This window comes from Dendrobates tinctorius, unplaced genomic scaffold (assembly GCF_039654945.1).
Source record: "Dendrobates tinctorius isolate UK_male_01 unplaced genomic scaffold, ASM3965494v1 ptg000396l, whole genome shotgun sequence".
Lineage (NCBI taxonomy): Eukaryota > Metazoa > Chordata > Amphibia > Anura > Dendrobatidae > Dendrobates > Dendrobates tinctorius.
The window spans coordinates 4,046,058-4,072,732 of record NW_027362062.1 but is presented as its reverse complement, the minus strand read 5'-3'; the positions used below and the strand labels follow the sequence as shown (position 1 = coordinate 4,072,732).

Genomic DNA, 26,675 nt, shown 5'->3' with positions numbered 1-26,675 from the left:
TTTAATAATAGGAAACCTGATGACAGCTTCACTTTAACAAATACAGTCATATGTAAAAGTTTGGGCACCCCTATTAATGTTAACCTTTTTTCTTTATAACAATTTTGGTTTTTGCAACAGGTATTTCAGTTTCATATATCTAATAACTGATGGACTCAGTTATATTTCTGGATTCAAATGAGGTTTATTGTACTAACAGAAAATGTGCAATCTGCATTTAAACAAAATTTGACCGGTGCAAAAGTATGGGCACCCTTATCATTTTCTTGATTTGAACACTCCTAACTACTTTTTACTGACTTCCTGAAGCACTAAATTGGTTTTGTAACCTCATTGAGCTTTGAACTTCATAGCCAGGTGTATCAAATCATGAGAAAAGGTATTTAAGGTGGCCACTTGCAAGTAGTTCTCCTATTTGATTCTCCTATGAAGAGTGGCATCATGGGCTCCTCAAAACAACTCTCAAATGATCTGAAAACAAAGATTATTCAACATAGCTTTTCAGGGGAAGGATACAAAAAGTTGTCTCAGAGATTTAACCTGTCAGTTTCCACTGTGAGGAACATAGTAAGGAAATGGAAGAACACAGGTACAGTTCTTGTTAAGCCCAGAAGTGGCAGGCCAAGAAAAATATCAGAAAGGCAGAGAAGAAGAATGGTGAGAACAGTCAAGGACAATCCACTGACCACCTCCAAAGACCTGCAGCATCATCTTGCTGCAGATGGTGTCACTGTGCATCGGTCAACAATACAGTGCACTTTGCACAAGGAGAAGCTATATGGGAGAGTGATGCGAAAGAAGCCGTTTCTGCAAGCACGCCACAAACAGTCGCCTGAGGTATGCAAAAGCACATTTGGAAAAGCCAGTTACATTTTGGAAGAAGGTCCTGTGAACTGATGAAACAAAGATTGAGTTGTTTGGTCATACAAAAAGGCGTTATGCATGCGCTGTATTGTTGACCGATGCACAGTGACACCATCTGCAGCAAGATGATGCTGCAGCCTCTTTGGAGGTGGTCAGTGGATTGTCCTTGACTGTTCTCACCATTCTTCTTCTCTGCCTTTCTGATATTTTTCTTGGCCTGCCACTTCTGGGCTTAACAAGAACTGTACCTGTGTTCTTCCATTTCCTTACTATGTTCCTCACAGTGGAAACTGACAGGTTAAATCTCTGAGACAACTTTTTGTATCCTTCCCCTGAAAAGCTATGTTGAATAATCTTTGCTTTCAGATCATTTGAGAGTTGTTTTGAGGAGCCCATGATGCCACTCTTCATAGGAGAATCAAATAGGAGAACTACTTGCAAGTGGCCACTTTAAATACCTTTTCTCATGATTTGATACACCTGGCTATGAAGTTCAAAGCTCAATGAGGTTACAAAGCCAATTTAGTGCTTCATGAAGTCAGTAAAAAGTAGTTAGGAGTGTTCAAATCAAGAAAATGATAATGGTGCCCATACTTTTGCACCGCTCAAATTTTGTTTAAATGCAGATTGCACATTTTCTGTTAGTACAATAAACCTCATTTGAATCCAGAAATATAACTGAGTCCATCAGTTATTAGATATATGAAACTGAAATACCTGTTGCAAAAACCAAAATTGTTTTAAAGAAAAAAGGTTAACATTAATAGGGGTGCCCAAACTTTTACATATGACTGTATCTACCAATGTTCATCTATAGCACCAAAAGGGTATGTTCAAATGGAGAGTTTTTTTAATTATTTTTTTTCATATCTTAAAATCACCTCTAAGAAACTCATAGACTTCAGTGCAGTTAGTAGGAACACACTTTTTTACTGTAATTTTGCTTTCTTTTTTAAACATCTCTTCCTTGTGGATTTTTCTGCATTTTTTATTATATTATGCAGGGTATCTCTCAGTATGTTTCCGCTGCAAAAACCTTGCCAACAAACCGCACGGTTTTCCGAAATTATTTACATGATGCTTTTTTAACATGCTTTAAAAACACATGTGAAAAAAAGCAATAGGTAATGGGAAGCTTGTTAGATGTAGATTTTGTCACTTAAAAAAAAAGTGAGTGCGCACATAACCCTAGCAGTGAGAGGCAGTCATTTTGTGGGACGGATCAGTGTTTTGGAACAAGACTCAAAAATGGTGGCCTGTCCGTCCAGAAAAGTCTTCTGTAACGGATGAACAGCAAGTGCGGAACCTTTCTGTTCTTAGAAAGTCGTATGCCAGAAATCTTTTTCCGTCCTTTATTCATAATCGGTATTAAAAAAGGATTAGCTTTAAAATAATCCGTGCAAAATGCATTTTCAGCCGGCAGGTGTTTGTCTTTCTGCTTCATCCAGACGCAGAACACATTCAGTTGCCATTCGGATGTGTTAAACTTATGTCCTGTAAAACCTTCATCGAAAGCTGGACGCAATTATACCAGAGTGGCAGCTACCAAAAGATTTGCGTTTAACCTTTTTCCTGCGGTTTTATAGGATATTATTATTATTATTATTATTATTATTTTATTTTTTTTTTTTTTTAAACATTCAGGTGGAAATTTTTTTTTACTAATAAATTGTGAAAAATAAGCATTTTTGGCATAAGAATATAGATTTGGTGATGGTGGACTGGACTTGTTCACACAGTGATTGTTGTCGTATTTGTCGCTTTTTTTTTTCCCCGCAGTTTTGTCACAAAACCTGAAAGATTTTCTAGTACTAGGAAAGTGAATACGATTCCTGGTCTCATGCCCACAGTGCTTATTTTTCCTTTCCGTTATTACAGCTTTTTTTTTCCTGCAGATTTGACCAATCCTAATTAATGGGGGGGGGGGGGGGGGGGCGTGAAAATGAATACAAAAAAAGCACCTATTTTCTGCTGCGTTTTTCCTGCCAACACATCAGAATTTGCAGCAATAAAAATGGCGACTAAGACCCTGAAGAGAACGTCGTCCTAAATCACAGGATCACGACTCGTACAATTCATTCACCTGCGGAACCTGTGGGGGCTGCGAACACGTTTTTGCATGAGAGGTTAAATGGCGGCTTTCTCATTAATTGTTTCAGGACTTTGTCATGGAAACTGGAGTTTTGATGTTCCGGAGAGAATGAGAGTCAGATGCCGGCGTTCAAACAGCATTAGGGGAGGATTTTATGCCATTCTTCTAAGTATGTGTCACTGGATGATGTCGGCTCGCCTGCCCGCGCGCCCTCTCACTCGGCTGCCGGCCTTTATGCTGCTGTCATCGAGAAAAGCATTGTGGGTTTTCTAGAGGAAGACGGCCTACAGTGAGCACACTGTGGTACGCAGTGATTTCTCTTCATTTCCCAGACCGAGTTACGAGGCGGCGCCTTACGTCCCAGCTGTATAATAAAACTAATTATATCGGCCCCCAATAAAGCTCCTTATGGCCTGATCACCCTCCGTATTCATTACTACGCTACTATCCTGTTGCTGATTGGTAATTTTGGAGGGTTTTTATTCCCGCCGCATTTATTGGCCTCGCAGAAAAATCTGCCCCTTCTTGTTCAAGATTTTTCCAGTTTTTATCACTGACGAAAAGCCTTATGCCGTCGACCATAATGTAGTTGCATTTATATGGGGGCAATATATTCTTTGACCTGTCATCAAATGTTTTCTGAAAATGGACAATATGGGTTTTTTTGTCTGCCGTTTGCAAGACCAATAGAGAAGGTACCGTATTTTTCGGACTATAAAACGCACCAGACCATAAGACGCACCCCAAATTTTCTGAAGGAAAATAGGGTAAAAAATATGTCAAATGGGGGTCCGTCTTAGGCCTCTTTCACACTTCAGTTTTTTGCATCAGTCAAGATCTGCCAAAAGGACGGATGGCGGATCCGTTTTAGTACTGATGACAACGGATGCCACCCGTCGGTTTTTTTGACGGATCCGACAAATGAAGAGAGAGAGAGAGAGAATGAATTTAGGGTTAAATGAGTGTCTGGAGGATCCGCCACAGAGAAAAACGTTGCAAGCTCCGTTTTGAAATGTTTGAGGATGGTGACGGACAGGAACTTTTGGCGGATCCGCAAAAAAAACGGATGCAACGGACGGCAATCCGTCAATGGGGAAAAAAACGGATCCTCAAAAGAAAATTGCCGATCCGTTTTTTTCAAAACCTGGCGGATTGTGACTGATTGTAAAAAACGGAAGTGTGAAAGAGGCCTTACAGTACGAATTCAGCTTACTGGTGCGGGGGAGGAATCGGCACAGGTGGAGGAGTGGTCACAGGGGTTGTTCGGTGGTCCAAGCTAATGTAGTGGCCTCCGATATATCCCATCCCAGGCTGGTGCGGCGGTGGTGCTATGGGGTTCCCGGTGGTTCCGCCGGTATTTTGTGACAGGTTCGGCAGTGGTGTGGCGGGGCTCCGCCGGCATTTTGCGTCGGGTGCGATGGTGGTGCTCTATGGTCCAGCGGGTCTGATTCATATCTCGGTAACGAGATCTCGTCTCCCGAGATCTCAATCTGAGCAGGCTCCGCCCCCGGCGTCCATTTTTCCAGAGGCCACCACATCGCAGCAATGGATCTGCAGGGGGTCTCCGGGCTTTCAGAAAATGCCGGAGGAGCCCCCCGCACCACAGAGCATGACCGCCACACCAGCCTGGGAAGGGAGGCTGCATCGCCCTGCAGCATCAGACCGGGACCGCAGTCACAGTATTGTGTAAGTATATTCCGACTATAAGACGCACTCCCATTTTTCTTCCCGCCTATTTATTTTTCTTCCTGCATTGTCCTTTAAAACTTTAAAATAATTATACGCACAGAAAAAAAAAAGCAATTAAAATCTCCAATGAGAGCGTAATAAAAAATGCGTTCTGGAAACAACTTTCAGGCACAACCACAGATTTACCAACCCTAAGGCCATGGTCAAACCTCATGGAAAACTTCTGACAACAAATCCGCAACAAAGTCTCATGTGATGCCTTCATATTTTGTCTTGGATTTGGCCACTGATTTCAGTGTAATCCATTACATAGCATAGCCTGAGATCCATGGTGAACCTCCGCACAACATGGGATATGCTGCAGATTTAAAAGTCTGCAGGATACCCTCTCTTTCTTCCAGATTTTTTTCGTTGCAGCTTGTGTATTGTTTTTGTATTGTACGGAACATTGTTGCTGACTTTCTGTGCGGAATCTGCGCCGCAAATACTGAACAAGTGTTTCTAGGAAACCCTCCTTTAACAGACTGCCAATGAAGGAGCTGAACCCTCGTTCATCAGGTGAAATGACCTTTTGTGCTGCACAAAAGGTCAATGTTCTCTGCAGCACACCCTGTGTTAACAGGTTCCTGTGCTGCCGAGTACAATGGCAATTTATGGGCTTTGAGCGATCTATTGCAGATTATTCGGTGCGGTCTGCCTGTGTAAACAGCATATTGAACGACCGCTGATGGGTAAGCATTTACCGATCTCTCCTGTCGTTTATTATCGCCAGTCGGTTCAGAGTGATCAGGTATCACCTTCGCAGAGATGTAAAGGACCAGGCAGATAAAGTTCAGGGGGTTGTTGACCTCTGTAGTGTAGGATGTCTGGCACTTAGTGTCCGCACTGAATGTCCATGGTATTATTTGTCTGCAAACCTAATAACCTTTGGCATACAGATTTTTGACTTTCTAAGGATATGTTCACAAGGTGCCGTTTTTTTTCAGTATTTTATCGTTCTGTTTTTTTTTTTTTTTCTGCTCCAAAAACTCTACATTTTATATTACCAGCAAATTGAATGAGTTTTTCCTGTCAGTACTTTGGGTTTTGACCGCTGTCACGGCTTGATGGCGCTATGTCGGAGCTAAATTGTGCAGACTGATGATGATTTTTAGCATCTGCCTGAGTTCTCAGAACTACTGGCAGCATGTTAAATAAGGCAGTATATGAATAGACTCATCGTCTTATATGAGGCAGCAAAAAGTGACATTTCCTCTTCTATGCTGTGTGCACACGTGGCAGGTTTTTTTTTTCAGTGCAGATTTGTCATAAAACCTGGAGGGTTTCCTGGCATTAGCAAAGTGAATGAGAATCCCGAAATCTTCTGCACACATTGCGTATTTTTTTTCCTTGCATATATAAATCTACAGCATGTCAATTCTTTCAGCGTTTTTGCTGGAGATTTCAACCATACTAATGAGCGGGCAAAAAATCTGCACCAAAAACTCATTTAAAAATAACTTGTCAAAAACGCCCGTATGTTATGCTACATTTTTACTGCCAAGAGGTGCAGAAATATGTGCACCGAATACTTAATATGCACATAGGCTTTTTTGTGTTGTATGCTTGCTTCTCATACACGGCTCCACTTGTACGACTCCTCTTTATTCTGAGACCTTTGATCCGGTCATGTGTCCAAGGCGCTATCAGTTTGTCAGCTTTGCCTTTTTTTTTTTGTTATCTGTTTCTCACCCCAATTTTATTCCGTTCATTTCCCGTTCAGCCTCGTACTATAGAAAAGGGGGGGAGCTTTCAAACAACTGTTATCCGGTCTTTATTAATATGTGCGCGTGTTCCCATGAATCTGCTCATTATCTTGGCGCTCGTTTAAGCGTCCACATGAAGGCGTTTTCAGTACTGGGATTTGCGTTGTCACTTTTTCTTTTAACCCTCGTTTCTGCCTTATTTCTTGGAATAGTTCTCCTAGGCTCAGACTTGTCGATGCGATCCTCCTTTTCATTTTCTGAATGTCTCCTGCATTCTTGCAAATAAAGAATTGAAATAGATCTTACGAAGTGGTGGGTGACTCTCGGGGATTCTTCGCATCCTGGATCATAGTGATTTGTGTAGTGTTCTTAGGTGGAAGAATCGGGCTGCAGAACGAAGGATCAAAGTTCTAAATCTGTTTTCTCCTACGCCTCATTGGGGGACACAGAGACAGTGGGTGTTATGCTGCTGGCCACTAGGAGGACACTAAGTAAACCAGAAAAAGTTAGCTCCTGCCCTGCAGTATACACCCTCTCGCTGGCTGAGATTCTCCAGTTCTTACTTAGTGTCTATAGGAGGCACTTGGGTCTGGTTTCAGACCCCACCGTTTTTATTTTATTTTTGAATTTTCTGTAAATTTTTATTTTTTTAATTTACGGAGTGAAGGGGGCGACGGTTCCTTTCTACGGCCCGCTCTCCCCCGAACCAACAACAGGCAAGCACGTGGAGTAACCCTTCACGTACACTTTCCTGCGACGAATGGGGCTGATTCCTCTGACGATGGTTCCCTTATGGTCGGTACTCCACGGATACGAGGGCAAGCGCAACAGGACGTAGCACAGGAGTGGATGGAGCAGACCTAAACAGCGCTTTTTCGGATGCCCTGAATCAGCCCCAGAGCTCTCCGTCCCCCTACCACAGGGTGGATCGATTGAGCAATACCCCCCTGTAAAACCTCCTCCAGCTCTGCTACATCGCCTGGAGGATGAGACTGAAAGACCTTGGACAGCGACGACCTGACTGAGCACAGGAGTGGAGGTATGGGGTCGGGTCCTTGTCCCCAGGAGAAGCGCTGACTTAGCGTCAGCGGTGGTACACTGTCGCCCTCGCCTGGCGCTTACCGCGGGGAGGCCGGAAATTTAGCCCCCGTCTTTTTCGGCCTGCTAGGCCGCAATTTAAATAGCGCCGCCCCCTCCCCGCCCCCGGCACCTACAGTGGGTAGGCCAAAAAATGTAGTCCCCGACTTTTCCGGCCTACTAGGCCGCAATTTGAATAGCGCCGCCCGCGCTATCGTCACCGCCCCCTCCTCTTGGCGCCTCTCATTCCAAACGAGACACACAATTCTAATCTCGGGAGCCATGTCTGTTACCTCTGCTGCAGTTAACCCTTTCAGGAGCAGCCGAATTCCGGGTGACGCCACAGGGCCACCGTTTTCCTCCCGGGGGACATAACACAGGACCGTGGGTAAGCTGCATCTGCCCTCAGATTAAAGCTTAACCCCTTCCTGGCACATTCCCTGCAGCTGCAGTCAGACTCTGCCGTTAACCCTTTCTGGAGCGCTATGCGTCATTCACAGGAGGCTAAACGGGCTACTAAGAAGCACACTGCGCTTTTCTACCGTGTGTACTACCTGCAATTTGGCCTTACCACAGCGAGCATGACTCTCCAGTGCTCAAGCTAATCCGTTATGCACGGACCGCAACCCGGCCTGCGCTCCAACGCCCCTTGCAGCCGCTGCTGACGGGCCTCCTGTGGGCTGCCTCTGACCAAGACTATATTCCCCCTCTGGGAGGACTGTCTCTGCCAAAGTGGGCTCATGGTGCGTCCCCTAGTCGCGTTCGCGCCTCAGCATCAGCGACTCCTGTCGCTCGCCCTCTCCTGAGGTTCACAGCGAGCATAACTCTGATTTTGTATCTGTCATGTCAGCCCCTCAGAATCTCCAAACTGATCAAGAGTCGCTTGATTCTCTTATAGAATCAGTCAACAGGATTCTGAGGTTGAATGAGGAAAATATTCCCGCTCCAGCACTCATTTAAGGAATAAGCGTGTGCGCTGGTTATTTACCAGCCGTCCAGTATCATAGGGATCAGCCATAAGTGGTTCACTGGGCAAAAGTTTACTCTGGCTAAATACCCTTTTGATCCAGACCTAATGAAGGATCGATTACAGATCCGTCCGGTGGACCCTCCTGTACCACGTCTTGCTTCCAAAATGTTCCTATCTGTTTCTGAGGGTTCCTCGGTCAGAAACCCCTCCGATCATCAAATTGAGGTCATTGGTCAACCCGAGAGTCACGTCTCCCCATTAACTTTGGGAGATAAGAACAATCAGATTAGCTCTAAGGGGTTTCCACCATCTCTTTGCAGGTCTCCCCATCAGGTCTTAATCCGACAACGCCACGGCTGTAGCGTATATCAACCGTCAGGGAGGTTTTCGGGGCAGGATGGCCATGCACGAAGTGAGTTTCATCTTCCATAGGTCCGAGACCAACCATTCGCCCATCTCCGCAAGCCACATCCCGGGCTTGGAAAATTAGAAGTTAGATTTTCTTGGTCACCAAAGCATTGCCTCGGGGAGGTGGTCTCTTCATCCGGAACTCTTTCAGCAGATTTGTCATCGTTGGAGGACTCCGGATGTGGATCTCATGGCTTCAAGACTAAACAACAAGGTTCCTCTGTTCATTTTCCGATCGCTCGATCCTTGCGCCATTGGAGCGGACGCTCTAGTTTCGCCATAGCTCTGGTTCCGGCTCCTGTACATCCCCCCCCACCCCACCCCTCTTCCCTTGTTTCCAAGGGTCGTCAAGAGGATCAGAGCGGAGGTAGTGCCAGTGATCCTAGTCGCGCCAGACTGGCCGCGCCGAGCATAGTATGCAGAACTAATACAACTAGTCGCCGACGTCTCCTGGCGACTTTCATATCATATGGATCTACTCTCCCAGGGTCCAATTTACCACCAGAACTTCAGGGTCCTGTCTTTGACGGCGTGGCCGTTGAATCCTGGTTTTTAGCTCAGGCTGATTTCCCTCACGACGTGATTTCCACCATGATTAGTACCAGGAAGCCTGTGTCCATGCGCATCTATCACCGTACCTAGACAGCTTTCCTTTTTTTTGTGGTGCAAGATTCATGGTTGATCACCTCCGGTATTTTCCATTCTGGCCATATTGGAATTCCTTCAATCCGGATTAATATCAGGCCTTGCGCTTAGCTCGCTCAACGGCAAAATTTCGGCCTTGTCAGTGCTTTTCCAACACAAATTGCCACCAAGCTTCAGCTCAAGATGTTCATTCAGGGAGTTTCCCATGTGGCGTCTCCTAATAGAAGACCATTTGACTCATGGAGCCTAAACCCGCTTCTCGGGGCCTTTCAGGAGGTTCCTTTTCGAACTGCTGCAGGACGTGTCACTGATTGTCCTCTCTTGCTCTCTTGGAAGGTGGTCTCTAGTGGCAACGTCAATCAGACGAGTTTCGGAATTGGCAGCCCTTTCCTGCTGTTTCTGAATTTATATCAGGAAAAGGTAGTTCTCAGGACGTTCCCGTCCTTCCTGGACAAGGTCCTCTCCTCTTGCCATGTCAACGGGGAAATTGTTTTGCCTTCCTTTTGTTCTGGCGCCAGTCCATCGCATTGAGAAGGCCCTCCACCCCCTGGATGTGGTTAGGGCGCTGAGACGGTACATCTCGCGGATGGCTCCTTTCCACAAGTCAGATGCCCTCCTCATACTTCCAGACGGGCATATGAAGGGTCTAGCCAGGTTGATTCGCTTGGCGATTCAGGTATCCTACAGTGTCAGGAACGTGCCTGTCCCAGCGGGGATTAAGGCGCGCTCTACCCGGTCAGTGAGCGCCTCTTCGATCTTTCGGCACCAGGCCTCGGCAGAACAGGTCTGCAAGGCTGCGACTTGGTCCAGCTTGCGTACCTTTACAAACATTGCCTAATTCATTCTCGGACTTTTGCGGATGCAGCTCTCGGCAGACGCTGCCTGCAATCGGCAGTACCACGGTGTTCACTCAGTGGTACATGGGGTATTAGCATATGTATGCTCCCCACCCAGGGGCTGCTTTAGGACGTCCCACGGTCTCTGTGTCCCCCAATGAGGGGTAGGAGAAATAGGGATTTTTGTGTACTCACCGTAAAATCCTTTTCTCCGAGCCAATCATTGGGGGACACAGCACCCACCCTTTTTAGCCTATTGGCTCACTGTAGCATTCTTAGGCGTTGATATTGTTATGGTTATTGTTAACTGTTTATGCTCCTACTGCTTTTTTTACCGAACTGGAGAATCTCAGCCAGCGAGAGGATGTATACTGCAGGTGAAGGAGCTAGCTTTTTTTCTGGTTTACTTAGTGTCCTCCTAGTGGCCAGCAGCATAACACCCACAGTCTCTGTGTCCCCCAATGATTGGCTCGGAGAAAAGGATTTTACGGTGAGTACACAAAAATCCTTATTTTGTAATATTTACACAGATAAGGCTCCGTTCACATCTTTCCTTCACAGAATCCAATATTTTTGACAGCTAGAATATAACTTAATCTGCAGCACTATTGTAGGTATAAAATATTCTGGAAGCCCAACTGAAAAAAAACCTGATTTTAAAGAGGAGCTGTCACTTGCCATAAATATGTAAGGGGTTTTTTTTATTTGGTGTAAATTCTGCTGTTTTCTGTTATTTTCTTTTGTTCTTACTCCTCTTCATTCAAAAATTATGGTCCTCCTTTCGCTCTACGCAAACTAGACTTTATAGCCAAGTGGGAGTAGTTCTAAAGTATGTTCTATTGGACTCTTCTGAATCATGCCCACTTGTCTAACAGGGCTAGATTTACATACAGGGAAGGGAGGACCGTATTTCAGGAACAAGTGACCGATTCTCTTGTAAGAAGTTCATATATATCTTAGATATGCAATGTGAAGTGTGGATGTGTTAATCAATGGGGGAATTGGAACAAGAAGCTGCCAGACACTTCCAACATACAACTTCAAAAATGGATTAATCTAAGGCCTCATTCAGAGCTTTGTTTTTCTCACATATGAAAAAATGGACCAAGGAGTGTGATCGGAGTGTGATCGGGGCATTATCAGGGTTTGATCAGTGTCGCTAGTTTTTCTCGTACATAGACAAAAGTGAAAAGATTCTCCTTTTTTTTCTGACAGTCTGTGTCATCTGAGTGTGGTCCAATTTTTTTCATGAACCCTTTCGCTTGCATCGCCAATTTTGAATCAGACACATCTCCTAGTTTTTCTGCTGACCGCTCAGTCCGTGAAAAATTACAGACTTGGTATGAGTGCTATCCTTGAAAACCACGGAAAGCACTAGTAGGCGAAAAACATTTGTCTAAGGGTAAGTGCACACGTTGCAGATTACTTTGCGGATTTTTCCGCACTGATTTGGCTAAATCCTCAGGTAAATCCACAAGTCAAATGACCTGCGGATTTAGTGCGCATTTTGTGCGGATTTCCCCTGCGTTTTGACACCTGCGGATTCATATAAAGGAGCAGGTCTCAAAATGCTGCGGATCTGCACAAAGAATTGACATGCTGTGGATTTAAATCCGCAGAAAATCCGCAGCATGTGCACAGAGTTTTTGGGTTTAGGTTGACCTTAATGGTACTGTACAACGCAGCAGAATCCGCAATGTGTGCACATACCCTTAGTGAGACTTAAGGCTTTAAGGTACTGTCACACTTAGCGATGCACCAGCGATCCCAACAACGATATGACCCGGTCAGGATCGCTGTTGCATCGCTAAGTGGTCGCTAGTGAGCTGCCACACAGGCAGATCTCACCAGCGGCATAGCAGCGGTCGGCGGTCGCTACTTACCTGTCAGACGAGGCGATGAAGACGTCCTCCCGCCCGCGGCCACAGAAGGAAGCCCAGCAGGAAGCTGACGACGAGAAATGGCCAAGGCCGTTCTCACGCGATCAGCGATAACCAGCGGGGGAGCCGGTCGGAGGTAAGTATCAGACATAGCGATATCGCTAGCAATATCGCTGCTGCGTCACAAAACCAGTGACGTTATAGCGATATTGCTTAGTGTGACGGGCCCTTTGTTCACACATCAGTCTTTCTGATCAGCACTTCTATGCCAAAACCAGGAGCATCTCCTAAATACAGAACAGGCGTCAATTTTTCAATTAAAGTTTTATCTATATAAGTTTCACTCCTGGTTTTGGCACACACATACTGATGTAAAATACTGAACCAAATGCCACACATACTGATGTAAAATACTGAACCAAATGCTGACGTGTGTGAGTAAGCAAAACGGATTTATACCAGAAAGTTAAAGATTTAATTAGCCTTCAAGCACCTTTATATTATAAGTCCCCTTTGGTCTATAAAATGATTACAGGTTTTCTTTAAGAAAATAAATAAAAATTGCACTCAGAGGTGGACAAACCCTTTTAAGGTTCCCATACACAATAGATCAAAGTTTATATTTCTCTTTTTTTTTTCTCTCTTCACAGATGTTTTGGAATGCTGCTCAGTCCTGGCAGAAGTGTCAAAAATAGTGACATGCATCTTCTAGATATGGTAATTATAGTTTTTTTCAATTGGAATTAAACATTATTGCTGTGATGGAAACATTGAATCTGCTTTTAAAACTATTTATATTGTCCAAGTTTTGAGTTGCTGTTTTTTTATTGTGCAAGTTTTGGGTCGATACAGTTTTCGTGTTTTTTTTAAAGCATGTCAATAAAGATAGGGGAACTTTTCTTTTTTTTTTTTTCAATTATTCGACCATTTAAAGAGCAATAAAAAGGGAATGTCTGTTTATTTATTTTTTTAAAGTAACACTGCCACTCTTTTTAATACATTATTTGCTATTGCACCTTAGCCCCCATTATTTGATTGGGGTTGAGCCGCTTTTAAGCATAGACCTTTAGTATTCTGAATCTTGAAAACCTCTTCAACTAGATTGTCTGGTCTTATGATGATATGACCCATCTTTAGTCTCTGACACCCCCACGATCAGTCGTTTAGTCAACTGAGCCCAGATGTAAAAAGGGAATGGATATGAACTTTCCGGGTGCTGTTTACTTCAGTAGGAGCTGAGCTGCAATGTCATAGGTAAAGGAGAATGTGTCTGTAGAGAGACTTCCACATTAGATACCTATGTGTGTATATATACCTGTCTATGTATCTAACATGGAAGCCTCCCTGTCAGGCTCCTTCTCCAGGCTCATGGTATTGAAACGTGTTAGACCCCCACGGCGCAACTGTTGTCAGCTCAAGGGGCAGCTGAAAAGTAGAGTTTTGTTCACTATGTGTTAGCTGATGTCAGGAATTTTAGCCCCACTCCTATTGAAGTGAATAGCACCTGGTGACAGCCTTAACACAGGGAATGGAGCAGTGAAGTTCAGCTCTATTCACTGATTACTGCTGGGCTCAGTTGGAGCTGAAAACCGCTAATCGTGGGGGTGCCAGAGGCTAAAGATAAGTCATCAATATCGTAAACCTGGACAACCTCTTTAAAGGGTGTTCAAGGTTCAGAATGTTGATGGTCTATATTTAGAGCTGCTGTTGCGGTTTTCTAGCATAGACCATAACTATAACCATTTTAAAGGGATTGTCAAGGATATTGACAACTCCTTTAAAAGGTCTTACCTATGCCTAAAGGAAGCATAACCTATCAAGTATAAATACAAAATGTGAATGCTTCGCGGTGCAGCGGAATAGAAATTATGTTAAAGAAGACCTGCCAAGAGGCCAAAAGTAGGCCATTTTATGCTTATTTTATTACTGTTGCTCCCGTGTATTGCTTTTTTTTGTTTTTCTTCAAGCCGCCATACGGTTTCAGAGATATGATCCTTTTTATTTACAGCTTGTTTTATGGTCTTTACAAGAGGGCAGGATCCTCAGGGGCGTGTCTTTAGGCTGCTGTGAGCCACGCCCACTTAGTAAAGACCATAAAACTGACAAAAAGGCTCAAATTCCTGTAACCGTATGGTGGATGTAAAAAACAAACAAACAAAAAAAGAAAACAATGTAATACTCAGGGCAGCAATGTTAATAAAATAAGAGCAAATACGCCCACTTTTAACCTGATGACAGGTTCTCTTTTAATGAAGAAGAAATATTAAATATCAGTGGAAATTTTATTTTTCTTTCAATGTTATCTGGCATTCATATTTATATATTTTGTATTCCTACTCTGTATTTATTTTTAGGAGTCCATGGGGAAAAGCAGTGATGGAAAAGCGTATGTTATCACAGGAATGTGGAATCCGAATGTAGCCGCATTTCAACCACTCAATGAGGAAACTCCTAAAGGTACAGTTTCATGAATTTGCTAACAAGACTCCAGGTAGATTGCATTAATTGTTCTTATACTTATCCACTTTGTGTGTTTCTGAGGAATCCATGTTTTTTTTTTGTCTGTATTGTTCAGTTGTTTGTTCCTATCAGCTTCTCAAAATTGTTGCTTTTCGGAATAAATAGTTAATTTGGTGTAAATAATATTCACAAAAGGATTTTTATATATATCGTATTTTTCACATTATAAGGCTCACTTTTTCCCCCCCAAATTTTGGGCTAAAATGGTGGTGCGTCATATAATGCCGATATACTGTTGCTGCAGGCCGCAGGCTGGGATGAGGGGGTGTCCGGCGGTGCTGCTTCAGGTGTCCTGCGCTGCTGGGATGTCCAACATTGCTGCTGCGGGTGTCACCGGTGCTGCGGGAGCTCTGTCAGCATTTTGTGAAAGGCCAGAGCCCCCCGCAGTTCTATGGTTTCCTGTGCGATGGACTCAGGGAAAATGGCCGCCGGTGGGCGGCGCATGCGCAGACTGAGATCTCTGCACCAAGATCTCGGAAGATGATCTGAGATCTCATCTCCCAAAATCTTTGTGCCGATATCTCCATCTGCACACACGCCTCCCCCGGCGTCCATTTTCCCGGAGTCAATCGCACAGGAAACCATGGAGCTGCAGGGGCTCTGGGCTTTCACAAAATGTCGGCAGAGCCCCTGCAGCACTGGAGACCCCCACAGTAGCAGCACCGGACACCCACAGCGGCGCGCCACACATTGGAGCACCCCCTCATCCCACCCTGCGGCCTGCAGCATCACCCCACTCCTGCCTCCTCCAACAGCGAACCTGGGACCCCTCTTCACCACAGCCACCACCCCTGGTAAGCAATAATATGCATGGGTTATAAGAAGTACCACCATTTTAGTAAAAAAAAAAAATAAAAAATGTTCCTATTTTTCTCCTCAAAATTTTGAGGTGCGTCTTATAATTCAAAAAATACGGCATTTGTTTTCCTTATACCTTGTTGTCAATTCTATTGAGGATGATTTCCGTCATATTTCCCTGACCTGAGGCGACTGCTTGTAAGACAACAGACTGTAGATTTATAGGCTCTGGACACCTTTGATATGGATAAAAAATATTTGTATAGGTTAGTTATTACCATTAGTTACCAAAATTGCAAAGTTAATGTCTGCAATCTTCATTTCTGCATTAATTTTCAGACTCCTAATATGCAGTTTGCAGCCTGATCCAAATTTCAGATTTTATTCTTGTGGGAGTGTCTGTCCCTGTAATATAGGCTGAATGCGTGCTCTATTATGTGTCTTTGTTGCTGCTATCTTCATTAGCTCATGTAGAAGCAAAGTTCCGAAATTGTACTTAATTCCTTTTTATGTGCTTTCCTCCTTTTCTATAGAGAGAAGAAAGTATCTGCAGTCACATGGAGGGCAGAGAGAGCACTCTGTCATCCCTATGACAGTAGATACTTTCTCCCCTCTCCACATCATGGAAATGTATACAAGCTGCTAGCTCATGTAGAAGCAAAGTTCCGAAATTGTACTTAATTCCTTTTTATGTGCTTTCCTCCTTTTCTATAGAGAGAAGAAAGTATCTGCAGTCACATGGAGGGCAGAGAGAGCACTCTGTCATCCCTATGACAGTAGATACTTTCTCCCCTCTCCACATCATGGAAATGTATACAAGCTGCTTTCTGTTTCTCTAAAATTGATAAAAGTGAGTTTGAGGGTCATAACCAGGATCTAACAAATTTTTGCAATTTTTTTTTGCAAATCTCTCCATTAAATAAAGGATGTTACAATGAATCTGACAGCTGGATTTCACCCCCTAAACTGTTAATATGCTTATGTAACACTTGCAATGACAAGTCCATCCATACCTTTAGACAGCTAGTCTGTTACCGAAAAATCTATGCTTTAATATATATGCAAATGAAGCTGAAGTGCTTTGGGGTTCGGAAGCACTTCTCAAGCCTTTACTCTACTCAGCACTTTTCCCCACCCAGCGTCACTTTCTGCTTGACCGACAGTGTGACTTACAGTAGAGGGGTCTGTTGGTCAAACAGGAGAAGGTGGGGAATAGAGCCGGAGTGACAGAGGCTTCAGAAGTGCTTCCAAGGCCCAAAGCACTTTGGCCTCATTTGCATATCAATTCAAATGCAGCTTATTCCGTAACGAAGGAATGGACTGGCTAGCTACAAAAGTAAGGCTGGACTTTTCATGCACATAGTTTGGTGGGTGACATTCTGCTGACGGATTCACTGTAATAACACTGAGCAGCAAAATGGTCAAAAAATGTTTAATGAAGACTTTTTAGAAAGTTGCTTAACTTTGCATTTAGGAAGCATATGAACAATAAAAAAAAAATTGTGCAAAGGTGTTACAATTAGCTTTCACAAACCGCTACCACGGGTATCAATTAGGTAAAGGAGCACCTCTCACCTTACCGATCCCCTATGGCTCCCACACAATCACTTCCTTGCCAATCTTTGGTCTCTTCTTGGTCCTAGCGATGCCATCCGTCTTCTGAAGCTGATTTTTGGCAACAGCAGTGACCCCCGTGGTGTCGATACTTCGCTAGTGCAGGCAGTGATTGTCTGCAGTGGTCATATGCTGACACGCTCCTCATTACTAGAGCCTGGTATTTGAGACCGGTGGGGGAACAGGGAATCATGGGTATGGGGGCCACAGGGCTTTGGCAAGGTGAGTATTACTCTTCTTATCATTTTATATCATTGACGGCAATATGAAAAAAAAATTGTTTGTTGATAAAGCCTCTTTTAATGATTTACAATCAATTTTTGCCATTTTTGGACCAGAACGTGGGAGTATATGGATAATTTTGATGGTAACTGCATCTCATTATTCATTAGACAAAAGAGTGTACATGACTGTAGCCGTTGACATGGTGGTCACAGAAGTGGTGGAGCCTGTCCGATTCCTCCTGGAGACAGTGGTCCGCGTGTACCCCACTAACGAGAGGTTCTGGTATTTTAGCAGAAAAGCCTACACAGAGACCTTCTACCTAAAGCTGAAACAGGTACGAGTAGCATGAAAGTGCTTGAAAAGGGGTCGTGTTCACCTCTCTGCAAGGAATACTCCACACGACGCATTGTCTTTTATTCTCCGCGCGGTTTGATGTGATCCCGCTTTTCCCTTTCAATAAAACCCTTTTTAAATTAGACGCAGTTTGCAAACCCTATAGATCCTAATGTAAAAGAAATCTGTTTTTCTTTTATGGAATAAGCTATACTTATATCTCCAATTACGTAGATAAATGGAGAAAGGTTTTTTTTTCTCGGCATGTGGTATATAGAATAATGGGTCCCGCGTGTATATTATATATAAATATCCGCTAGCACCCCCTCTATTTCTGTGTGGCCTACGTTCTTTTCAGGCTGTCAAAGACATAACATTTTTTAAAAGCAAAATGGGCCAAAACTAAAAAAAAATCTGTCTTTTTTGTAGAACAAAAGACCCTTCCGTGTCTATTAAAAGTTGTACTTATACCTCTTCACACACTTAGTTATGATGTATTGCTTCCAAGCAGCACCGTTATAGGATATATGTCACTTAAATCCCTTACCGACATAGGACGTGCTATGTCGGATCGACAGTTATGGGCTCAGGAGCTTAGCACGCCCTATACAGTCATGGCAGAAAGTGTTGGCACCAGGGCTGTGGAGTCGGTAAGCCAAACCTGCGACTCCCGACTCCTCAATTTCCCTTACACTGACTCCGACTCCAACTCCGACTCCACGACTCCGACTCCCACATGTTTTGCTCATATTTAAGTGAAAAATTTATTGTAGTACAATGTGAACATCAGACATTTAATCATTTTTATGATCCAATAATCAAGATATTTAGATAGCGCTTAATATCTATTTATTGGAATACAGCTTTAGAACACAAAAAACTGTAATAAATTGTAAATATGTAATACACTGTATAATATCGATTACATATATACAGTACAGACCAAAATTTGGACACACCTTCTCATTCAAAAAGTTTTCTTTATTTTCATGACTATGAAAATTGTAGATTCACTCTGAAGGCCTCAAAACAATGAATTAACACATGTGGAATTATATAATTAACAAAAAAGTGTGAAACAACTGAAAATATTTCTTATATTCTAGGTTCTTCAAAGTAGCCACATTTTGCTTTAATTACTGCTTTGCACACTCTTGGCATTCTCTTGATGATCTTCAAGAGGTAGTCACTGGAAATGGTCTTGAAGGAGTTCCCAGAGATGCTTAGCACTTGTTGGCCCTTTTGCCTTCACTCTATGGTCCAGCTCACCCCAAACCACCTCGATTGGGTTCAGGTCTGGTGACTGTGGAGGCCAGGTCATCTGGCATAGCACCCCATCACTCTCCTTCTTGGTCACATAGCCCTTACACAGTCTGGAGGTGTGTTTGAGGTCATTGTCCTGTTGAAAAATAAATGATGGCCAACTAAACACAAACCGGATGGAATAGCATGCCGCTGCAAGATTCTGTGGTAGCCATGCTGGTTCTGTATGCCTTCAATTTTGAATAAATCCCCAACAGTGTCACCAGCAAAGCACCCCCACACCATCACACCTCCTCCTCCATGCTTCACGGTGGGAACCAGGCATGTAGAGTCCATCTGTTCACCTTTTCTGCGTCGCACAAAGTCATGGTGGTTGGAACCAAAGATCTCAAATTTGGACTCATCAGACCAAAGCACAGATTTCCACTGGTCTAATGTCCATTCCTGGTGTTCTTTAGCCCAAACAAGTCTCTTCTGCTTGTTGCCTGTCCTTAGCAGTGGTTTCCTAGCAGCTATTTTACCATGAAGGCCTGCTGCACAAAGTCTCCTCTTAACAGTTGTTGTAGAGATGTGTCTGCTGCTAGAACTCTGTGTGGCATTGACCTGGTTTCTATTCTGAGCTGCTGTTAACCTGCGATTTCTGAGGCTGGTGACTCGGATGAACTTATCCTCCGCAGCAGAGGTGACTCTTGGTCTTCCTTTCCTGGGGCGGTCCTCATGTGAGCCAGTTTCTTTGTAGCGCTTGATGGTTTTTGCCACTGCACTTGGGGACACTTTCAAAGTTTTCCCAATTTTTCGAACTGACTGACCTGCATTTCTTAAAGTAATGATAGCCACTCATTTTTGTTTACTTAGCTGCTTTTTTCTTCCATAATACAAATTCTAACAGTCTATTCAGTAGGACTATCACCTGTGTATCCACCAGACTTCTGCACAACACAACTGATGGTCCCAACCTCATTTATAAGGCAAGAAATCCCACTTATTAAACCTGACAGGGCACACCTGTGAAGTGAAAACCATTTCCGGTGACTACCTCTTGAAGCTCATCAAGAGAATGCCAAGAGTGTGCAAAGCAAAAGGTGGCTACTTTAAAGAACCTAGACTATAAGACATACAGTATTTTCAGTTGTTTCACACTTTTTTGTTAATTATATAATTCCACATGTGTTAATTCATAGTTTTGATGCCTTCAGAGTGAATCTACAATTTTCATAGTCATGAAAATAAAGAAAACGCTTTGATTGAGAAGGTGTGTCCAAACTTTTGGTCTGTACTGTATGTGTGTATATATATATGCATATATATATATACACACACACACATATATACACACACACACACACACACACACACACACACACACAATGACTTATCTCGGCTAAGATAAAGCCTAGATCCTAGGTGTACCTGACTGGTGCTAAAATAAAGGAGTGTTAGTCTGTGTGCTATCCGGCTTTCATTCTTTTTGGTACAGATATGATATGGATAGACAGATATGGATAAATGGATATATAGATAGAGCAGATTTCTAATCTGCTTTTGCTATTGAAAACATTATCTATGAGCTCAAAAAACTTTCAGGTGATGTCGTTTTTTAAAAAGCTGATCTGCTTTTGCAAGTGAAAAACGTATATTCAAAAAACGCAGGAAAAACGCTGTGTGTGAATGTAGCCTTAGATCAGGAATAGAACAGTCATTTATAGGACATTTCATAACTTTCCCAAATTCCTATGAAAAAATATTCAGCACATTCTGCATTGAACTACTGTACCCAATTTATTATATATTTTAGGAGTCTGAGTCGGTCCATTTTATACCGACTCCAACTTCGACTCAGACTCCACCAAAATGAGCACCGACTCCGACTCCACAGCCCTGGTTGGCACACTTGAAATTGTTCCAAAAATGAAGTATTTCTCCCATAAAAGTATTGCAATTACATGTTTTGTTAAACACATGTTTGATAAAACAACACAAACAAAAGAGAGAAAAAAAGGGAAGTTGGACATAAACCCCCAAAATAGGCCAGACAAAATTGTTGGTACCTTTCCAAAATTGTGTGTAAACAACTTTGTTTCAAGCATGAGATACTCGTTCAGACTCACTTGTGGCAAGTAACAAGTGTGGGCAATATGAAAATCACACCTGACACCAGATAAAAACGGGAGAAGTTGACTCCATCTTTGCATTTTTTGTCTGTGTGTGCCACACTAAGCATGGAGAACAGAAAGAAAAGAAGAGAACTGTCTGAGGACTTGAGAACCAAAATATCAACAATCTTAAACTACATGTCCATCTCCAGAGATTTTGATATTTCTTTTGTCCACAATGCGCAACATAATCAAGTTTACAACACATGGCACTGTAGCTAATCTCCCTGGATGTGGACAGCAGATAAAAATTGATGAAAGATTGTAACACTGGATAGTGTGGATGGTGGATATGCAGGCCTCAATCAAGTTCCAAGAAAGTCAAGCTGTTCTGCAGGATCAGGGTGCATCAGTGTCAGTGCAAACTATCCGTACACATTTGAATGAAATGAAACGCTATGGCAGGAAACCCCGGAGGACCCCACTTCTGACAGAGACATAAGAACTAGATTGCAATGTGCCAAAATGTACCTGAGTAAACCTAAATCCTTCTGGGAAAGCATCTTGTGGGCAGATGAAACCAAGGTAGAACGTTTTGGTAAAACACATCATTCTACTGTTAACTCAAAATAGAATGAGGTCTACAAAGATGAGAACACAGTACCTACAGTCAAATGTGGTGGAGGTTCAAAGATGTTTTTAGTTGTTTTGCTGCCTCTGGGACTTGGTGCCTTGACTTTGTGCAAGACATCATGAAATCTGAAGATTACTAATGGATTTTGGTTCACAATGGTTTGGTTTACACAGCCGGCATCTGCCTGTATCAGCATCGATCTGAGGTAGCGCCGATTACTGCTGTCTAACCACTTAGCTGTCACTGTTTATCCCTTACAGCTGCATCGATTTTTGCTCATTGCAATTGCAAGTGACTGTGGTTTAGGATGGCACCTGAGGGTTAAAGTCCTATCATGGCTGCCATTTTTGTCCTCCTGTGAATGGAAATTTAATTTTCTTCTTGTATATACTTCACTAATTTCATTATATAGTGCAAGAGATCAAGTCCCCTTAATAAATAAAAAACTATCGCAGTATCGTATCACCATAATCGTACTGACCTGGAAAGGATCATTCTGCCTGGTTGGACCCCCACCCGGGACTGTCACCCAAAAGTGTTCATTTTTATTAGAACGCTGTCTACTTCACTAATATTTACAGGAAGTCTTCTAGTGAAGACGACGGAAGAAAAGTGACGAGACCCATTCTTCTGAGCTCTGCAGCCATTCTGTTCTACTCATCAACTACAGCTCCCAGCATCCCGTCAGTGCATACTGGGAGTCGTAGTTTTGCGTCTGTAGGAGATTCCCCCCACTTAGAGACTTCTATCTAGTTTTAAGCCAAAGCTATGGTCCACCTTAGATTCCATGTGACTGAGGAGTATACAATGGAGTCGTGAATGTGATTTGGAATTAGCTGCGTTCTTAGAAAGAATTCCAAATATAGAATGGAAAAAAGTCTCGGTCTTTTATAAAATTATGAAATGTAATGAAAGCCACAAAATGTATATAAAAAAATGCATCTTGTCCTTTCCTTCTCTCTGGCCTCCTGCCTGATACACTCCTTCTTCCCGTCTTATTATAAGACCTGCTTATTATAGTAAGTTATAAAAGACTGAGCTACAAAGAGCTGAGTGTTGTGTAGAGACGGCTGTGAATAGCTGGAAGCGCGTTGTGCCCAGAGAGGTGCTGAAATAACAAGACACTCGGCCTGTAAATTCCTGCCTTTAAGAATTAAAAGTAATTTGTCCGTATAAGTCCTTATGTCAGTCATGATGGTAGGGGTGCATGGAAGTTTTTTGGAGCGGATTCGCTCCTAAAGATGCCTGGAAAATCGCTTAAATAAAAAATAAACCTTGAAATATTCATCCTGTTTACTTCTTTACTGGTCACTTGATCAGTCTTTAGAGCACTTCCGCTTCAGGTTTTAAAAAATGCCTGGTGGAAGAAAAATGTGCATGCCGCTTCTTTGATACCTGTTTGTTAGACAATCCCTGCATGTGATGCTGCTGTCTGACAGCCATGAGACATGCAGCTGCGGGGACTTGAACATATTTTTCGAGTACGCCAAAGACATTCTGTTAGCACCCGAGCATGCTCAGCTAACACGTTATCCAAACGCGTTCACTCATCACTAATAGTCATCTTTGTTTCATAAAAACCCACAATACCCCTTTAACTACAAATTAGGCCGTTTATGAAGACACATTGTGCTGATAAGGGTTAATCAGTAGTTGGAAAAAGTAAATTGTTGGGATTTTCTTTGTTTTATCCTATTTTTATTCTTCGTCATGGATTCGTTAACATTTATTCAATCTTTTCCTTCTCTTTTTCAGTCTGGAAATAAAGGTCCTGGAGATTCAATTTATGAAGTCCTGAGCTTACAGAGACAATCAGAAATGATTGAGGCTCCTACCAGCCCAGCGAGCACCAGTGGGTTAATGTCTCCGCAAGAGGAGGAGGACCTGGAGGAAGGTAATTGATGCTCATAAAGGCAGCAACTTACGTGATTGTACACATGTTTAAGGGGTTGTCAAATTATATCAAATTATTCCCCATCTTTCAGATATGGGATAACTTGCTTATCGCTGGGGGGGCTGACCACTATGACCCCAATTAATTCCCATAACGGGTACTGCAGAGCCTCTCCTTGAATAGGACGCAGGTGCACATGGTTGAGCTTTGCTACATTTATTCTGAATGATGCAAACATATACCCATAATCATAATGAATGTGGATAATGCTACAATCTGTGGTCATAGAAAATACCCACGTAAAAAATGTGAACCTCTCCAAAATAACATAGTATAAGCAGGAGTTTGAATGGTTGAAAATATTTATTTTATTGAGTACAAAACTTTTTTGATTTACATAGAAAAGTATGCACAAAAGACAAACCAGTAACATTCTGTGATACAAAGCGTACATGTAAACAGATGTCAATGTACACTCACTGGCCACTTTATTAGGTACACCTGTCCAACTGTGTGTTAAGACTTAATTTCTAATCTGCCAATCACATGGCGGCAACTCAGTGCATTTAGGCATGTAGACATGGTCAAGACAATCTCCTGCAGTTCAAACCGAGCATCAGTATGGGGAAGAAAGGTGATTTGAGTGCCTTTGAACGTGGCATGATTGTTGGTGCCAGAAGGGCTGGTCTGAGTATTTCAGAAACTGCTGATCTACTGGGATTTTCACGCACAACCATCTCTAGGGTTTACAGAGAATGGTCCGAAAAAGAAAAAAAATCCAGTGAGCGGCAGTTCTGTGGCCGGAAATGCCTTGTTGATGCCAGAGGTCAGAGGAGAATGGGCAGACTGGTTCGAGCTGATAGAAAGGCAACAGTGACTCAAATTGCCACCCGTTACAACCAAGGTAGGCAGAAGAGCATCTGTGAACGCACAGTGCGTCGAACTTTGAGGCAGATGGGCTACAGCAGCAGAAGACCACACCGGGTACCACTCCTCTCAGCTAAGAACAGGAAACTGAGGCTACAATTTGCACAAGCTCATCGAAATTGGACAGTAGAAGATTTGAAAAACGTTGCCTGGTCTGATGAGTCTCGATTTCTGCTGCGACATTCGGATGGTAGGGTCAGAATTTGGCGTAAACAACATGAAAGCATGGATCCATCCTGCCTTGTATCAACGGATCAGGCTGGTGGTGGTGGTGTCATGGTGTGGGGAATTTTTTCTTGGCACTCTTTGGGCCCCTTGGTACCAATTGAGCATCGTTGCAACGCCACAGCCTACCTGAGTATTGTTGCTGACCATGTCCATCCCTTTATGACCACAATGTACCCAACATCTGATGGCTACTTTCAGCAGGATAATGCGCCATGTCATAAAGCTCGAATCATCTCAGATTGGTTTCTTGAACATGACAATGAGTTCACTGTACTCAAATGGCCTCCTCAGTCACCAGATCTCAATCCAATAGAGCATCTTTGGGATGTGGTGGAACGGGAGATTCGCATCAGGGATGTGCAGCCGACAAATCTGCGCCAACTGTGTGATGCCATCATGTCAATATGGTCCAAAATCTCTGAGGAATGCTTCCAGCACCTTGTTGAATCTCTGCCACGAAGAATTGAGGCAGTTCTGAAGGCAAAAGGGGGTCCAACCCGTTACTAGCATGGTGTACCTAATAAAGTGGCCAGTGAGTGTATATCCACAGGGTATGTGTGCAGTCTCCTACAGTAGTCAAAAAGTACCCACCATTACATCACGTATAAGGAGAGACCACCTTTCCCATTATTGGAGTCAGCTAGGTTTGTTACCTGAGGGAAAAAAAGAAGTCCCCGAAGTCTTCATAACCATTCAAACTCCAAGTTACTCTTCTGTTTTTACTATATACTGTGAATGAGAAATACCAGAGCGCTATACGTGGCTTTTTCCAGCAGTGCCATCGACAATAAATGTTGCGTAGGTCGAGCACGAGCACCTTCATTTGTCGAGCACGAGCACCTTCATTTGTCGAGCACGAGCATCTTTATTTCTTTCCAGATGGAGCATCTTAGTGCCCATTCTAGTGTTCTGGAGCTTAATTTTTGGGTTCACTGTAGTTCCCAGCAGATGGACTTCCTACAATCAGTATCTTATCCCCGATCAACGTTTTCATGATTTTTATTATGTACATCTGCACATTATGGGGAGAGGGTGCTTGTTTTGGTTTGGCGCTTTGTATGAGCATTCTAGGGGTAGGACAAATGTTCAGCTCAGTGTCTGTCATGTAACACGACGTTTCGGCTGCAGAGAGAATGTCGTCATGATGCTTGACAGAAGTTGCTTGTTTGACGAGGGGAGATGCCGGGGGGTTATATACCGGTAATAATAAATGATCCAATAGCGCACAAAATAGCAGGGAATACAGTAGAGTCCATGGCCATGTGTAGAACATCCTTCTATCATCTATTGACCGAATATATCTCTATACAGAGAGCGACAGTGAACTCTGGAGTGGTTCTGGAGATGTTTCCAAAGAATGTCCTGAGAAGATATTAGGATGCTGGGGGCAGCTGCTTCATAAATGGTAAGATAGAATTGTCTGTACCAGATTATTCTTCTTATTATTTTCTTTTTTTTTCTTAGCTTGTGCAGGCACCGCTTTTTTTTTTTTTTTTTTTTACTAAAATGAAAATATTTTTGGCTAAAATGATAAGTTTTGCAAGAAGGTGTTGATTAACTACCTTGAATTTTTTTTTTTTTTTAAATGGAGGCCCATCTGAATGCAGAATGTTCTAGATGTGGTAGTGAGAATGGTCACCTACCCCATATCATATGGGAATGTACTTTAATAGAAACTTTTTGGAGCTGGAGTGCGCCAACCAGAGCCCAAGAGATGTATTCTGGATCTTCAAGAGGAAAATCTGAATGTAGACTCCCCAATGGTCTTGTGCATTTCAAGGGTTCTTTTTCAGGCACGTAAATTATTAATGCTGGATAGGATAGACTCGAACTCTCAAACCTTAACAGAACTGAAGAGCAAATTGAATAATTTTATATTTATGGAAAAAGGAGTGTATCAGAGGTGAAACACCATGCATCAATACAAATTGATGTTGGGA

At 43.0% G+C, this 26,675-nt stretch overlaps 1 protein-coding gene and 1 long non-coding RNA gene across 6 annotated transcripts in view; one reads left to right on the top strand and one right to left on the bottom strand.

Moving 5' to 3' along the window:
* Positions 1-26,675, top strand: part of RABGAP1L (RAB GTPase activating protein 1 like) — a 336,048-nt gene that overhangs the window by 62,967 nt on the left and 246,406 nt on the right. For 3 of the 5 annotated variants that reach the window (XM_073563613.1, XM_073563612.1, XM_073563616.1), the window contains exons 8-12: positions 12,857-12,923; positions 14,561-14,663; positions 17,531-17,697; positions 23,442-23,580; positions 26,047-26,140. In XM_073563613.1, coding sequence (XP_073419714.1) covers positions 12,857-12,923; positions 14,561-14,663; positions 17,531-17,697; positions 23,442-23,580; positions 26,047-26,140 — 570 coding nt within the window. Of the gene's footprint in view, positions 1-4,495; positions 4,643-5,300; positions 5,377-12,856; positions 12,924-14,560; positions 14,664-17,530; positions 17,698-23,441; positions 23,581-26,046; positions 26,141-26,675 lie in introns of those variants that run through there. The other 2 variants (XM_073563615.1, XM_073563617.1) reach the window with 2 other exon arrangements.
* Positions 1-26,675, bottom strand: part of LOC141076256 (uncharacterized) — a 114,635-nt gene that overhangs the window by 59,071 nt on the left and 28,889 nt on the right. The gene's annotated exons all lie outside the window — the stretch shown is intronic.